Consider the following 16,572-nt stretch of genomic DNA (forward strand, 5'->3'; position numbering starts at 1 on the left):
GTTTTTGAACAGCACTTTATATGAATGTTTTATTTTACGTGAACAAACATTGACTGAGTGCACCTGAATGCAAGAAAAGTTCACCCAAAATAAAAATGATAATCTGTTTTTGTTCTTCCAAACACAGTTGTGTTATCAAGGCTGTGCAGTACAGAGATTTTATAGTGGCTAAGGGGGTTTAAATCCATCTACTCCATTTCATGGTAACACTTTAGAATAACGGTCCGTCATTAATAAGTAACTATGCAGAAAGTAATGCAAGACTAATGAGTATTATTACATTAACACTTCAGCTACTACTATTAACTAATATAGAAACAAGCTTAACTAATCAGTAAGTAATATCAAATTTAGGAGATAGTTCCTTATTAGGTAACCAACAATTACTTAATGAGATTAGCCTCATTAATAACTACTAACTAACTGACAAATTATAAAGAACATGATCGTGTGCGTGAGACATGATCAGTCATCATGTTTACTCTGAATACATAAAATGCATCCCTAATTACTCAAGTGTTACCTACTCACTATGCAGGAACTACTAGTGATCTAGACCATTATTTTAAAGTGAAAAACAACTTTGGCCTAATGGCCCAGATCACTAGTAGTCACTGAAGAGTGACTGTAACACTTGAGTAATTAGTGATGTATTTTATGACCATGTTCTGATTAAAAAAAGACAATCTTAAAAAACTACTAGTGATCTGGACCAATATTTTTTAAGTGAAAAATAAGTTTTTCACTTTAAAATAATGATCCAGATCACTAGTAGTTCCTGCATAGTGACTAGGTAACACTTGAGTAATTAGTGATGCATTTTATAACCATGTTGAGAGTAAAAACAGACAAGAGCTAACGTCTATAACGTCTACACTATGTTGTGATTAGGAATTAATTAGTCATTCTTTATAATTTGTCACAATTACCTATTAGTTCTTAATGATGCCAATCCCATTATGTAATTATTAATTACCTAATACGGGACTATCTTAGTCCTAAATTTGATATTACTTACTGATTAGTTAAGCTTTCTATATTAGTTAATAGTAGTAGCTGAAGTGTTAATGTAGTACTACTCATTAATCCTGCATTACTTTCTGCATAGTTACTTATAAATGACGGACCATTATTCTAAAGTGTTACCCATTTCATACCTAAACATACCCCTTAATCATGGTGAAATCATTATAACGTGCAACCTCTTGTGACTTATTGTCTCATTATTTTCTCTATAATAAAAGAACAATGTCCATTATATAAATATTCTAAATATTTCAAATATTCCTAAAAAAAAACATATAAAACACATAAAGCATAAGGTCTTTTAACTTGATAAAATATTCACTCAGATATTCCCACCTGTTTCTTGAAAAACATTCTCATAACTTGCTGGCGTACTGTTGTCAGATTTAGTCCATAAATAAGTGGATTTAAAATAGGTGGTACAAGTAAGAATTCCAGGGCCATGAAATTACGCACACTTTGAGGAACATTCTTTGAGCCATAACGACTGTACAGTACATCAAACAACAAAGCAACAGCCAAATTGATCAATGAAACCAGATGTGGCACACATGTTTGCATGAATTTGTGCCTGCTCTCTATTGACTTTATGCACTTTCTAATCAGGTGAATGTATGAGCAAAATATGAATACTGCATGTCCAAAATATGTAAGAATAACAATGTACCCAAACACATTATTTACAGTTGTAGAAAAACAAGAAAGTTTTGCAACTGCCCAAATCTCACAGAATAACTTTTCAATAGTAGAGCCACACAGGGTGAGTCTAGATATTAAAATAATTAGAATAGATAAGCAAAAAAATGGAGCCAGCCAGCAGTAAAGGATACATTTAAAAACCATCTGATTGGTCATTATTGAATGATACTCAAGTGGTCTACATATTGCCAAATACCTGTCATATGCCATCACTGTTAATGTTGAAATGTCACACGAAGCAGATGAATAAATTACAAATATTTGAATCAGACATCCAGTATAAGAAATCACATGATCATGTGCTAATAAATCATACATGAATTTAGGATAGAATCCAGAAGTGCCAAAAAGTCCATTTATGCAGAGATTACATATAAATACATACATCGGCTCATGAAGCTTCTTATGTAGTATGATGGTGAAAATTACAGTTACATTACAAAACACCATAAGGGGATAAAACAGTGCAGTGAAAGAAAAAAACACAAATCTGTTTTCCATTGTTTCATTCAGACCAGAGAGTGTAAATACTAAGACACTGGACTCATTCTCCAGTGGTGGCTGCATCTGGAAGGATATGCAGTTATTATGTAGATTTTCTTTTTATTATATTTAAGTCATTGGAAAGCTCATTAAACATAGAAAGTTAATTTGAATTGTCTTTAGCTAGGCTGTCTGTAGATGGAAAAAAAAATGGCAAATATTAAATTCTCTAACAGTAGCACATTGTCGTTTCAGTGACAAGACCTTACCATCTCCTCTGTTGCCATGTTTCCCATTGTGCTCCCTAAAAGTTTGATTTGTTTTTTTATATATATATAGACACTGGTCTCATGCCAATTGCCTTGACCACAAACATTACACGCAGTGTTAACAAGCTCTCTAAAGACTTTTTGACCCTTAATTTGAAATAACTGCCTAAAAGCATTACCTGTCTTTTAAATTTGCCAAACATATTCCTGTCAATACATCAGTTCCAACAGTACATACAATATGAAACTTGAAATATATAATACAATTATTTACAAAATTATTTTAAAATGTTCTATTATGTTGTTAGTCAGCACTTAATTCACAAATTGACTTACAATGCAATGAACAAATATTTGTATTAGTAAAAATGAGACAATACGCAATAACTTTTACATTTATGATGGGCCTTAATAGTGATGTTCTATACAACTGGAATTAACTCACCCTAACTCAAAAACAATACATATAACATTTTTGATATTTTTTTTTTTTTGGTAACACTTTATAATAACTGCACGTTATTAATCATTAAATAAGCATAAGTAAACAGTTAATTCATCATTTATAAAGCATTAATAAACATTAATTAGCAATTTATAAATACAGCTTTAAATGCTTTATTCTTGATTTATTAGCATATCTATAATGTGTTTAATTTTTTTTTTTCATACTTTATTAATGATCAATTTATAATTTCTAAATGAAGTATTGCATTATTTACAAACCAGTTATTTTGGAGATGTCAGTGGTTCATAATCATAAGATTACTTAGAAAGTGTAAGTGTCACGGTCACGTTCGTCAGCCTTCATCTGTGTGTGCACTTCATTCCCCAGAATCCTCCGTGGCGCACACCTGCACTCACTCATGCAATCACCAATCATCATCACCTGCACTCCCTCATTAACCACCCTTTATATTCAGCACTCTCCCTTCACTCCTTGTCTGGTCTCGTCGATGTTCACCTTAACATGACCCACAGACTTCCGATCACTTACCTGGATTCCTACCTGCCATTCATCCTCTCCAATCCGTCCTGCCTGCCATCCTGTTCTGCCTTCAGCTCGACATCACCTACTAAGAGAAAGAAAGACAAAGACATTACCAACCAGCTAAGCATCCACTGTTATTCTGTGTTTCTGTTACTCACCATCTGTCTGCATCTCCGCACTTCCTGCAAATAAACTATTAACCTTACCATCTTGTCTGCATCCTCTGTAAACCCTGACAGTAAGTAAATGATTAATAAACTATTTAAATGTACATTCATACATCTTATTATTCAGACATTTAACATGTTGTCAGGATATATACACTGAACACAGGGATTTAGAATCCAGACACACTTTATTTTGTAGCACAGGGAAATGGCTGATGAGATATGGCAGAGAATAAGAGTGGGCAGAAAAATGACTGTCTTGATTATTTCTCTCGATGCAGAAAGTGGACGGAGATGCACACACCTCAGTAGTGGCGATAAAGGTCAATATAGCACGTAGACTTCCTCAGGAACGGCAGTGACGAAACTGGAACACACTCTGGAGAATAGCAGAGAGCAGGTAAAGGAGTCTTTCCTTGTTTAAGGCCAGACATTTGACTGAGGCTGAGGTGTGTGCTTATGTAGTGTGCTGATAAGGGTGTAATTGAAGACAGGTGCTAGTAATTAGTAGTCTGGTGACAGAGATCGCTGTGTGGTGGAAGTGAGAGAGCCTGGCTGATCTGTGACATTACCCGCTCTGGCGGACCGAGGACCCCGAGGACCCCGAGTCCCCGACGTTGCGGTGGCCGGCCACGGGGTTGAGGAGCTGGACGCTGAGGATATCGTTGATGGAACTCCGTGAGAAGGGTAGGGTCGAGGATGTCATCCCGAGGTACCCAAGACCTCTCTTCTGGGCCGTACCCCTCCCAGTCAGCTAGATATTGTAAACGGCCACCTCGACGTCGGGAGTCCAGAATTTCACGGACTGTGTAGATTGGTTCTTCTTTGATTTGAGGTACAGGGGGCACGTCATCTGGGCCAGGCTCTGTGGAAGAAACGGAAACAGGTGGATGATGAGGTTTCAAAAGGGGACGTGAAAAGTAGGGTGATTTTTTTTAGTGTGGAGGAAGTTGGAGCTTGTAAGCAACTGGGTTAACCTGTCTTATAACCTGGAAGGGACCAATGTATCGGGGGCTCAATTCCCGGCAGGGCAGGTGCATATGAATATCCTGTGTAGAAAGCCAGACGAGTTGTCCTGGATGGTATACCGGTGTGTTTCCTCGTCGGACATCTGCAAAGCTTTTATGTCTCTGCACTGCTTGCTGGAGATGATGATGAGCCTCATCCCATACCCTCTCACTCTCCTGGAACCAGTGGTTGATGGTAGGTACCTCCGACGGCTCGCCTGACCAGGGGAATAGTGGAGGTTGGAAACCAAGCGTTCTAAATCTCAAGTAATAATCTGTAATTGAGCTGGTACCTTGTCGTAGATGACAGAGTTGCTCACTGACGGACGAATCCCCCACTGGACGGCCAAAAACCTCCTTAAAATAAGTAACGAAATTCTGGAGTGACATAGTAGCTGGACCAGCCTGATACCAGATTGTTTCAGCCCATTGTAAGGCACGACCAGATAAATGTGAAATAATAAAGGACATTTTCGAACGTTCTGTGGGAAATCGATGTGGTTGCATTTCCAGTGCAAGGGAACATTGTAGCAGAAAACCGTTGCAGTCCTCCTCCCTACCAGAGAAGGGCGCTGGCGTGACTATGGGACTGGTAACGTAGACAGAGGAAGAAGCGGTTGTTGTGGAAGTGACGGTTGTGGTCAGGGCTGCGTTTTTTCCTGCTAACTCTCTGCGGAGAGTTTCCGCGGGCTCTTAAAACGGATTGAGGCGGTCTGGATTCATAGTGAAGTGGGTCTGGCCTTCTGTCAGGATATATACACTGAACACAGGGATTTAGAATCCAGACACACTTTATTTTGTAGCACAGGGAAATGGCAGATGAGATATGGCAGAGAAATGGGAAGAGCGGGCAGAAAAATGACTGTCTTGATTCTTTCTCTCGATGCAGAAAGAGGATGGAGATGCACACACCTCAGTAGTGGCGATAAAGGTCAATATAGCACGTAGACTTCCTCAGGAACGGCAGTGACAAAACTGGAACACACTTTGGAGAATAGCAGAGAGCAGGTAAAGGAGTCTTTCCTTGTTTAAGGCCAGACATTTGACTGAGGCTGAGGTGTGTGCTTATGTAGTGTGCTGATAAGGGTGTAATTGAAGACAGGTGCTAGTAATTAGTAGTCTGGTGACAGAGATCGCAGTGTGGTGGAAGTGAGAGAGCCTGGCTGATCTGTGACACATAATTCATGGTTAATTCAGGTAGTTATAAAGCATTTAATAGAGGTCAGTTAACTATTTTTGTGAGCTCATCTAAAGTGAAGACTATTCATGCCTTGTAAAGCATTTACAAAGGAGATTTAAAGGCTCAGTTATCTTCTAAACAGAAAAAGGAAACAAACACAACACAGTGATACAGAACATAGAAATATTTAAAATGTAGGAATGCACATTTGAATAGTTTATTAATCATTTACTTACACTTTCTAAGTGATCTTATGAACCCTGTCAACTCCTAAATAACTGGTTTGTAAATAATACAATACTTCATTTAGAAATGATACATTTATCATTAATAAAGTATGAAAATACAATTATTAAACATATTATAGATATGCTTATGAAATCAAGAATAAAGCATTTATAGCTGTATTTATAAACTGCTTACTAATGTCTATTAATGCTTTATAAATGATGAATTAACTGTTTACTAATGCATAGCTAATGATTAATAGCGTGCATTTATTATAAATGTTACAAAATGTTTTTTTTTGTTGTTTTTTTTTGGGACAGACTTACCTCTGTCTTACCACAGTTTTCCAGCATTCGGTCCGCCTCTTTGCTAAATATCCCACTCTTACCGTCTTACGACGAGTCCCACTTCTCTCCGGATCCTCCACCACAATTTGCCAGCCCCATGACTACTACTCATCCGCCTGACACTAACACCTAGACTTCATTGCGTGTTCGAACAGCCACGCGCACGTCAAGACACTGTGGACTACCCTTGCCCCCACCATCGAGACATCTTCCCAGCATCCTCCTATCTTTCGGCCCTGCCAACGATACCTCCCATAAAAAAATGGACAGTATCAATGGCAATGCCTATAGGCATCTTAAAACTAATACCCCAAACATTATCATCCTTCCCATTTAGATGGGCCCCCGAGGGTTTAATATATTTGGGCATTAATGTTACCGCCTCCTTTGAACAGATGTATAAAGTAAACTTTCCTCCACTTTTTGAACGTATTCGGTTAGACTTAGAAAGGTGGAATGTTCTTCCTGTTTCTTGGTTGGGACGGATCTCCCTCCTGAAGATGAATATTCTTCCAAGATTACTTTACCCCATTCAAATGATTCCAATAATCTTTACCCACAAAACTATTAAGAAATTGAATGGTTGGTTTAGTTCCTTTATATGGGCTAAAAAAAAGAGCACGTATTAAACTTTCAACTTTAATGCTTCCATCTTCAGTGGGAGGTCTTGACCTTCCAGATATGGAGATATCAGCTAAGTGTTCACTTGCGTTATATCTCTGACTGGGTACATAGAGGGTCCAGAACAGTGTGGTTTGATATTGAAAGTTCACTCAGTAAACTTCCTGTTAACCCTCACCAGTGCGTCGGCGCACTGAAGCGTTTTTTTTATTTATTTAGTTCAAAGTTACTATCAGATTAAATGTTATACTTTGACAAAGATACATCATTAAAAAGATATAAGACTCAAGTTTCAGTATTTGACCACTATATTGTATTCTGAGAAACTTATAGTGACAGTTATGTCTTAATTTGTGTCAGGAGTTATGAAATGAAAAAATGCGTTGATCCCTTTAATATGAATTATGAGCGTCAGCTGGTCCATTCATAAAAAAAAAAACTCCGTGCTGTCGTCATGACAGTGCTTCACAAAACAACGTCCCTCAGGGCTTTTAGCTCAAAAATGTGCAGACTTGGAGAAATATTGATATATTCTCATAGATTCGCATCATATTTCTATAGACAGGAATAATATTTATTGAATTTATACCCAAATGCGTTTATGAGCGCTTCTTACTGAGATGTGCTGTGTTTTCAATTCATACCAATAGCCTGAGGGCGCTATATGCACAAAAATACTCCATATATGGAACATGAAGAAGAGCCATAATCATGTGACCTTCAAGGACGTCACTGATAGCAACTACACACAAAGCTAACACAGAGATCGCTGTAATATGCAGATACAGACGTTTTGAAAACAATAAACATAATTGCAATGATATGTGATTTGCCTGTGTTCTTCAAGCAATGCCAGGTATTTTTATAATAATAGATTATATTTATAATGTAATGCTAATCGATATAGACTTTATCATTGTACATAATTCTATAAATAATATATTTTCTGTCTGATTTTTTTTTATCTGAAGCCAAATTAACGTTAGATCACAGAAGATTATTTAAAACACTCCACTTGCGTTATAAAGTACGTTTGGAGCACAAACATGGTTTTAATTAGGGATGGGGCCGATCCGATCCAGTATCGGTATCGGGACCGATACCAGCGTAATTCACGTATCGGATTTTCCCGATCCAACCTGCGGAGATATCCGATATCCTTGAGTCATGTCTGCGCTTTAATGTTGTCTGCTGAAATGACTCCAAAAGTGATTCCCGCCGGCTAGTCTGCTAGCTGGCTGCAAACTGCGGAATGGATTTCCTGAACGGAGGCGCGGCTCAATGAGACACAGAGTTATGAGACACGCCACCGCTCAGGAAATCCATTCCGCAGTTTGCGGCCGCTGTGTGGAAATTCTTCACACTGGAAACACCGCAGAGCAAGACAGCAAAATGCAATGTTTGCAAAGCCGTAATTCAGAGCTCGTTGAAGCTCCCTCGCGTCGTACAACACAACGAATGCAATCAAACATTTAAAAAAGCACCACGTTACTGTGCGTTCACACCAAACGCGAATAGCGCGTCAAATTCGCGTCTGCCGCGTCTAGTTGGACGCTTGAATATTTTGAATCCATTCGCGCGTCCAGTGCGAAATTGACGCTCGTAAAAAGCAAAAGTTTGAAGCGAAATTGACGCGCGTCTGAGGCGAAAATGACGCGCGTCTGAGGCGAAATCCGCTTGTCTGTTTGCACATGGCTGATGTTGATCGAGCATTCATCGAGAGAGTTACAGCATCGGAGCGAGGATCACCCTTTAGATAGTGTGTGTGTGTGTGTAAGATGTTTACACTTGCACTTTTCTTATATTTCAAGACTCAAGTATTTGACATTTTGGGAATGTAATAAATATTGACATGACCTACAGTTGCATATTTGTTTTCAGAATGGGATTTTTCCTGTTAACAGGATTTACTGTTTTTCTGACTTCCTTTTCTGACCTTATACTTACCATACATGCATAAATATGTAGGCCTACATATCATACTTGCCTGTTGAGAGGAGTTTATTTCAGCATCATATAAAATAAACAATAATGATAATAATAATATTAAAGCAAACACAGCTCTGGTATCGGAATAGTATCGGTATCGGCCGATATCCAAATTCAGGTATCGGGATCGGATCGGAAGTGAAAAAATGTGGATCGGTGCATCCCTAGTTTTAATCTCATAAATGGTCGTGATGGTGTGCTAAGCTAACATGCTAGCTAGGCCCAAAATAAAGTAATTTGACATGATCTTGAAAAACATTTAACTAAATACAGAGTTTTAGACTTATCATTTTCAGATTTTAAATATAACATGGTCACACATATGGGTTTAGCTGCAGTGCATTTCTAGATTGCTACAGTGCCCACTTCAATTTTATTTTCATGAATATGTTTCATAAAAATACATTTCTAATAACTTTACAAAACTTTGAAGCTATTTAAAAATTGTTTTTTTCATTATGACAATAATTAATCTACATTTACAATAAACTAACAGGTGTCAGCTTTCGAATGAGATCATACTTGTGCTTTTAGTGCAAAGGGTTCATGAACTGTATCTGTTTCAGTTTGGGTATGTCATTTCTGGGGATTTTCCAAAAGTGGCGTTGCAGCTTAACAGGTTAATAAATATGCTTTTCCTTAAAAAGTTTAAATCCTTGAAAGTTGCTTGTAGTAACCCCATCACAATTAATGCTGTCAATGCATGGAAAGTTATCAGGCGTTTGGAGGGTCGACCCCAACTTACCTCAACTTTTACTCCTATTTGTGATAACTATGACTTCCTGCCGGGGACTGTAGACCAAAATTTTCAAGTTTGGGCACATAAAGGTCTCAATACTTTACATGATCTATTCGAGGGGGACACTTTAAAGGGGAAATGAAACGTCCATGTTTTGGCACTGGTAGTAGCTACATATATTAGAAAAATCACCTTGCCAAAAAATGTATTTTAAAAAGTTGTTAAAAACCACAGATATGACAAAATTATTTTCGTAATTTCTAGCTAGCGAGTCGCCATTTTGGAGTGACGTCACAGCCTACGTAACGGGGTTGGTTGGTTCCGCTGGTGAGTGAAGAGAGTGAAGCGTTACTGGACCGGACTGAATTACGCAATTGATTTGAAATGGAGGAAGACGAACTTGAAAGACCTGTTGAGCCTGTGTGTCCCATTACTTATGCATTTGAGTCGATACGGCGTGGGAACCGAGCAGTGGTACGTCGCTATGTCGAACAGCCGGTGATACATGGCCGTAGCCAGCTATGAGGTCACCGAGGTCCGGACCTCGGTCATTTTTTTACATTCAAAAATAAAATTTCAAGCTCTCTGAATGATTAATTAGCCGTTTAAACCACCTCATATGAGTGTTTGCAATTCATTTTGCTGCGAGAATCTAGCGCAGTGAACGGGGCTTGAGAGCGCGTTGTGAGGGTGCGGGTGCGATCCAGTGTTGCCAGATCCACCTAATGGAAAGGTGACAGTAGTCTTCTGGACTTGTTTTTCTGATTTAATGTCACACTTTAGGAAGTTATTAAAGTGGAAAGTTGCATGTTAGGGTTCGTGATATATTAAAGCTGCCGTCGGCAAGTCTGGCAGATTGGGTCGATTAGCCAAAATTTTGAATGTTTACAACTCTCATGCCCCTCCCCACTACCAGCGTGCACCCTCCCATCGAGGTCGTGCTCGTCAGTGCGTCACTGTGCGTGTGTGTACCTGATTTTCTGTGAACGCGTCCGTCTCTTCAGCATTTATCAACACCATGGACTCGGAGGTAGGCTGCCCTGGCTAATCTATCCATAGATAGCAATAACCGAGGAATTGGAAGCTTGTTAGTAGATTTTCTCTCCGCCATCACGCTTCATGCAATCTCCAGGCGAACTTCAGGCGTGGCGTGTGCATGTGATATTAACGTGCGCGAGTGAGGGGGGATCTGTGGCGTGTGCACGACCTGTGATTGACAGTCAGATCTCACACCCCCCTGCGCTGATTGGACCTGATGAAGCGGGAGCGCTGGATTTTTGCAAAACAAATAACACGCTCCAGGTGGAGTTAGAAGCTCGGGTTTTTTTCTAAAACCACCTTATTTATGTTGTTCTGTCGGATTATAGTGTCGATTACACTGAATATGATAAAAAAAATGTTGCCGACGGCAGCTTTAATCTTATTTCCAAAACACAAGCTTTGAACTTATTTCGGATTATTATAAAAAAAATAATAATTGTTGCTTGTTTTTCGTAGCAATATCTGGCAACATTTTACTGTCGGCATTATTAAAAAAAAGCTTATAGAAAAACTGTAATTGCTGACAGGAAGAGACCACATTCAGTAAGACAAACGCAATGATCATCGTGATTATCTGTAAGAAATGTATAACACTATCAAAAACAATAGCACAATACAGATCTGTATGTTACAGAATGAAGCAGGAAGACGGCTTTTTTTATTGAAGAGTAGGATTGAAGAGTAGTCCACACACACACACACACACACACACACACACACACACACACACACACACACACAAGCTATAACGTTAGCAAATAGCCTGTAAATAGTTTGTAACGTCTGTAAAATGTAAAACATTATATTGAATAAAAAATTATTTCACAAACATCTACAGTGTGCATGTGCAGTTTGTTAACATAACGTTAGACGTCGTCTTTTTGTCTGGTACTAAGTTAGCGTTATTTAGCTAGTTCATGCTTACAGCTGTTAGCTAACAATGACTGTAGCCTACCTAACGTTAGTTGTTCGCTGGTTCGACCAGCACATGCATCTTGTTAACGAGCCAGTGTGATGCAAACATGTATGAGAGGTTTGACATGATAATATGATAGCAGATGAACGCTTTTTATGCGTAGTTTAATGTTAAGTTTTATGTTTTTCACTGCGTTTTACTGAACTCAGCCCAGAGCCTTTAAAGCCAACCAACCCCGTGACGTCACATGTTAGAATACTGCACAATGGCGGCGCCCTGGCCGCGAAAAATATAACGTTTTTTTTTCTTTTTTCTTTTATATGTTTACATTTATCATGTTTCTTATATAATTGTTGATTATAGTGGAAATCCATTTTGTAAATCATGTAAACTTGATTGACTGCTTCATTTCCCCTTTAATGTCATTTGACCAATTAACCACCAAGTACAGCATTCCACGACAGGATTTTTTTAGTTATTTACAGTTGAGAGACTTTGTGAAAAAGGACACTACCTTTGCTTACAAATCAAGACATCTCGGCTGTGGAGAGACAGCTTTTTTCACAAATGAACAGTTCTACAAGTTATTTTTATAAGGTTCTCAAGGATTGTGGATCTTCAAATACAGACTTATTGAAGAGGACATGGGAAAGGACACTTGATATACAAATCACAGACGATCAATGGGAGGAAGCATGGAAGTATGCAGGGACCTTAAGCATATGTAACAGAGTAAAAGCAATGCAGTTGAAAATTTTGCACAGAGCTCACATTTCTCCTTCGCGGAGGCACAAGTTTAAAGAAGACTGCTCGCCAATGTGCCCGAAATGTAAAACAGAGGAAGGAGATCTTATTCACTGTTTCTGGTCTTGTAAGGAGATTCAGAAGTTTTGGGTTATGGTTGAACAAGAACTTAATGCTATCTTATCTATCAATATTGGCTACGGTCCAAAACACATGTTGCTTGGAATATACGACGACATGGTTATAGACAAAAATAAAAAGACACTTTGCAAGTTCCTAACATTCTGTGCAAGAAAATGCATTCTTTTGAACTGGTTAGTTGATAAAGCCCCTTCTAGGTCATTATGGCACAGGGTTATATTGGAATATTATGTTTCATTAGATTATCTAACCTGTGCGTCTTATAATAAAGATGTCCTCTTTTATAGAAGGTGGGACCCATTTCTGATATATATGGGCTTAGATATATCCTCTATTCTTATTAGAGGGTTTGTTTAATGAGGTTTAAATGTGTGGCACATTGGTGCAAAAAATATGTAAGATATAGCCTACTGTTTGTATGATTATACCACTCTCCATTTCATTTATTTTTTAAACTGATTTACTGTGGTAAGCCATATTATTTTAATTTTATTTTTTATTCATTTTGTTTGATTGATTTAACTTCTTTTTTTTCCGTTCTTTTGTTTGATGCAAATTTTGTTTTGTAATGTTCAAAAATGTATGAATATATTTCACACAAAAAAAAAAAAAAAAAAAAAATGGACAGTAGTAGGCTTGAAACATCATCTGGGGCAAAATTTCCTGTTCCCATGCATAAACAGCTTAATAAGTAACTATGCAGAAAGTAATAGGCTTGTTTGAGATGAGCAAAATCTGTGCATAACCGATCACCGGTGATCAGCGCAAGATGCATGCCGGTTAGAAATGTGTCCTAGTGCGGTCCGCCTTGCTCTAATGTCATGCTGACGTATGTCAAAAATCTCTCGCGAGTGCAAGGCGGACGTGTCGGATTCTGCACGCGGGCACAGTTGCTCTCCACCGACTGCGCTAATCTAAAGCACGATGGGAAACGACTTGCTGATGACACAGCTTAATGCTCATTGGTTTAAACAACCGCGATGTATTGTTCTCTTTTAAAATGTTTGATTTTAAAACTCTGATAGCATGTTTTATGTGTGTATGTTATGCGAATGCGATCTTTATGGGTTAGGCTATGCAATGTAATTTTTATTAAAAAAAAAAAAAAAAAAAAAAAACAGATACGTCTGTATTAAAGAAAAAAATTATTGATAAACATGTATTTGGAATGGAATTAAATAAGTACTTTGGGTGTCTTGTTCATTATATTTATTTTCATATTAAACCAACAGAACTTAAATTACATAAATTTTATTAGCAACACTGTGCATGAGCGTGAATCCCATGATATCCATCTTTGATCTTGCAGGTGTCAGATCCACTGCGAGAAGAAAGACCTGTCCGGATTGCCTGCACTTTTTTCACTCCTCCTCTCACTGCAGCCGCCTACTCTCGCATACATATCAGGCGAGGCAAGGCACATCTCAAACAAGCCTAATGCAGGATTAATGAGTAGTACTACATTAACACTTCAGCTACAACTATTAACTAATATAGAAACAAGCTTAACTAATCAGTAAGTAATATCGAATTTAGTACTAAGATAGTCCCTTATTAGGTAATTAATAATAACTTATTGAGATTGGCATCATTAAGAACTAATAGGTAATTGTGACAAATAAGAAAGAGTTACTAATTAATTACTTATCACAACATTATAGTGTCTGAGACGTTAGCAATTGTCTGTTTTTACTCTCAATATGGTTATAAAATGCATCACTAAAAAATGTTCACTTTAAAATATTGCTCCAGATCACTAGTAGTTTTTTAAGATTGTCTTCTTTTTTTTTTACTCAGAACATGGTCATAAAATGCATCACTAATTACTCAAGTGTTACCTTCAATGACTACTAGTAATCTGGACCATTATTTTAAAGTCAAAAAGATTTTTTTCACCTTAAAATAATGGTCTAGATCAATAGTAGTTCCTGCATAGTGACTAGGTAACACTTGAGGAATTAGTGATGCATCTTATGACTATATATTCAGGGTAAAAAAAAAAAAAAGACTGATTACGTCTCAGACACACGATAATGTTCTTTATAATTTGTTAGTTAGTTACCAGTTATTAATGAGGCTAATCTCATTAAGTAATTGTTGGTTACCTAATAAGGAACTATCTCCTAAATTTGATATTACTTAGATTAGTTAAGCTTGTTTCTATATTAGTTAATCGTTGTAGCTGAAGTGTTAATGTAATAAAACTCATTAGTATTGTATTACTTTCTGCATACACTGTAAAAAATCGGTAAAATTTGCTGTAAAATAAGGGTAATCTAGCTGTCAGCTGTGGTTGCCAGAAATGTACTGTTAATTCACACCCCTTTACCATTAATTTACAGCTCTCCATTTTTACAGTATGGTACCGTAAAAATGCCATGGAAGGTAACTCGTATCATTTGGGAAACCGATTGCTTCAAACAGTTCGAGTTCAAAAACTAGTATTTATACTGATAGTACTGTGAACTTACTTAATTTGAGTCCACTGAAAATTAATATCTCTTAATTTAAAACTGCAAACACCTAATGTGTAACAGTGAATTAATTGACTAATTAATTCTCGTATCATTTGGGAAACCGATTGCTTCAAACAGTTCGAGTTCAAAAACTAGTATTTATACTGATAGTACTGTGAACTTACTTCATTTGAGTCCACTGAAAATTAATATCTCTTAATATAAAACTGCTAACACCTAGCGTGTAACAGTGAATTAATTAAAAACATGATTTTAACTAAAATCTTTGCTGTTCATATTTAGCGAACAATAGCATGCATGCATGTGCTAAAGTACTTAGCAAGGAGATTGTCACTGTATCAGGAACTACAAAGTAACTGCCTTTAAATAAAGCAACAGGCCGCATAACATCAGTGTTTCTCTGCTCATCACTGACTGAAGCACAGACTCTACTCTACAGCACAATGGAGACCCTAACTAAAAACTAATTAATTAAACTAACAGTTTAATTAATCTCTCCTATATCATCTTTTGCAAAAACACATAAAACACTTCAGTTTAATATTTACTCTCCTTATCAGTTATTGACTTCACATAACTTTTTTCTATGAACTTTTACTAATATTTCAGTGAAATTAACTTCTTTCATTTAGTAAATCTGACTGTTACATTTTACAGTATATTACTGTTTTCCCTTGATTTTACGGTCATCTACTGGCAGCTGGGTTGCCAGTAAATTGCTGTTTTTCTACAGTTTTATGCCGTAAATTAATTTACAGTTGATTACTGTTAAATTATACTTCACTCTGTTTTTTATTTATTTAACACTTTTAACTCTTTTAACCCCACTGCAAAATCTTCAGTTTTAAATGGACACTTGTATGTCCACACTACAGAGTGTAGGAGTAACACTGAAGCAGTGATGAAGTTAATGATATAGTTCAGTGATTAAATAACTGATGATTGAGCATTAGGGATGAACACCTGATGTTAACAAGCAGAATCACTGAAGGACAGAGGAACAACAAGAAGATAAAAAAGCGAAACACAAGAACTACAACTGACTTCAGCCACAGAAGGCATTAAAGCTCTCAAGATCTCAGCAGAGGAGGATTAAACAACTCCAAAAAATAGCATTACCAGCTTCACTTATTAATAACCAGATTGACTTTAATTTTTTTCATAAGTCTACAGAAATTCATATTGAGAATTAAAAGAGGTTTAGATGTTGTTTTGTTTCATTTGATGTTACCATTATGGTGATCAGTGTTTGCTTTAGTTGGGCTCTTGACCCTTGACTTTAATGACGGACCATTATTGTAAAGTGTTACCCATTTCATACCTTAAAATACCCCTTAATCATGGTGAAATCATTATAATGTGCAACCTCTTGTGACTTAGTCTCATTATTTTCTCAATAATAAAAGAACAATGTCCATTAAATAAATCTTCTAAATATTTCAAATATTCTTAAAAAAAAGTGTCACACTCATTCTAAAACACATAAAGCATAAGGTCTTTTAAATAT

The 16,572-nt window shown here is 37.1% G+C and overlaps 1 protein-coding gene across 1 annotated transcript; it reads right to left on the minus strand.

Annotated features, from left to right (window-relative positions):
* Positions 1-1,344: 1,344 nt before the first annotated feature.
* On the minus strand, positions 1,345-2,292 carry LOC309505825 (olfactory receptor 1D2-like; the record flags this gene model as incomplete). The annotated part of the gene is made up of 1 exon (XM_082179281.1): positions 1,345-2,292. One exon carries the CDS (start codon positions 2,290-2,292, stop codon positions 1,345-1,347), a length of 948 nt encoding a protein of 315 aa, XP_082035407.1.
* Positions 2,293-16,572: the final 14,280 nt, after the last annotated feature.

The sequence above is a fragment of the Leuciscus leuciscus genome, assembly GCF_965113295.1.
Source record: "Leuciscus leuciscus genome assembly, chromosome: 9".
NCBI classification, from domain to species: Eukaryota; Metazoa; Chordata; class Actinopteri; order Cypriniformes; family Leuciscidae; genus Leuciscus; species Leuciscus leuciscus.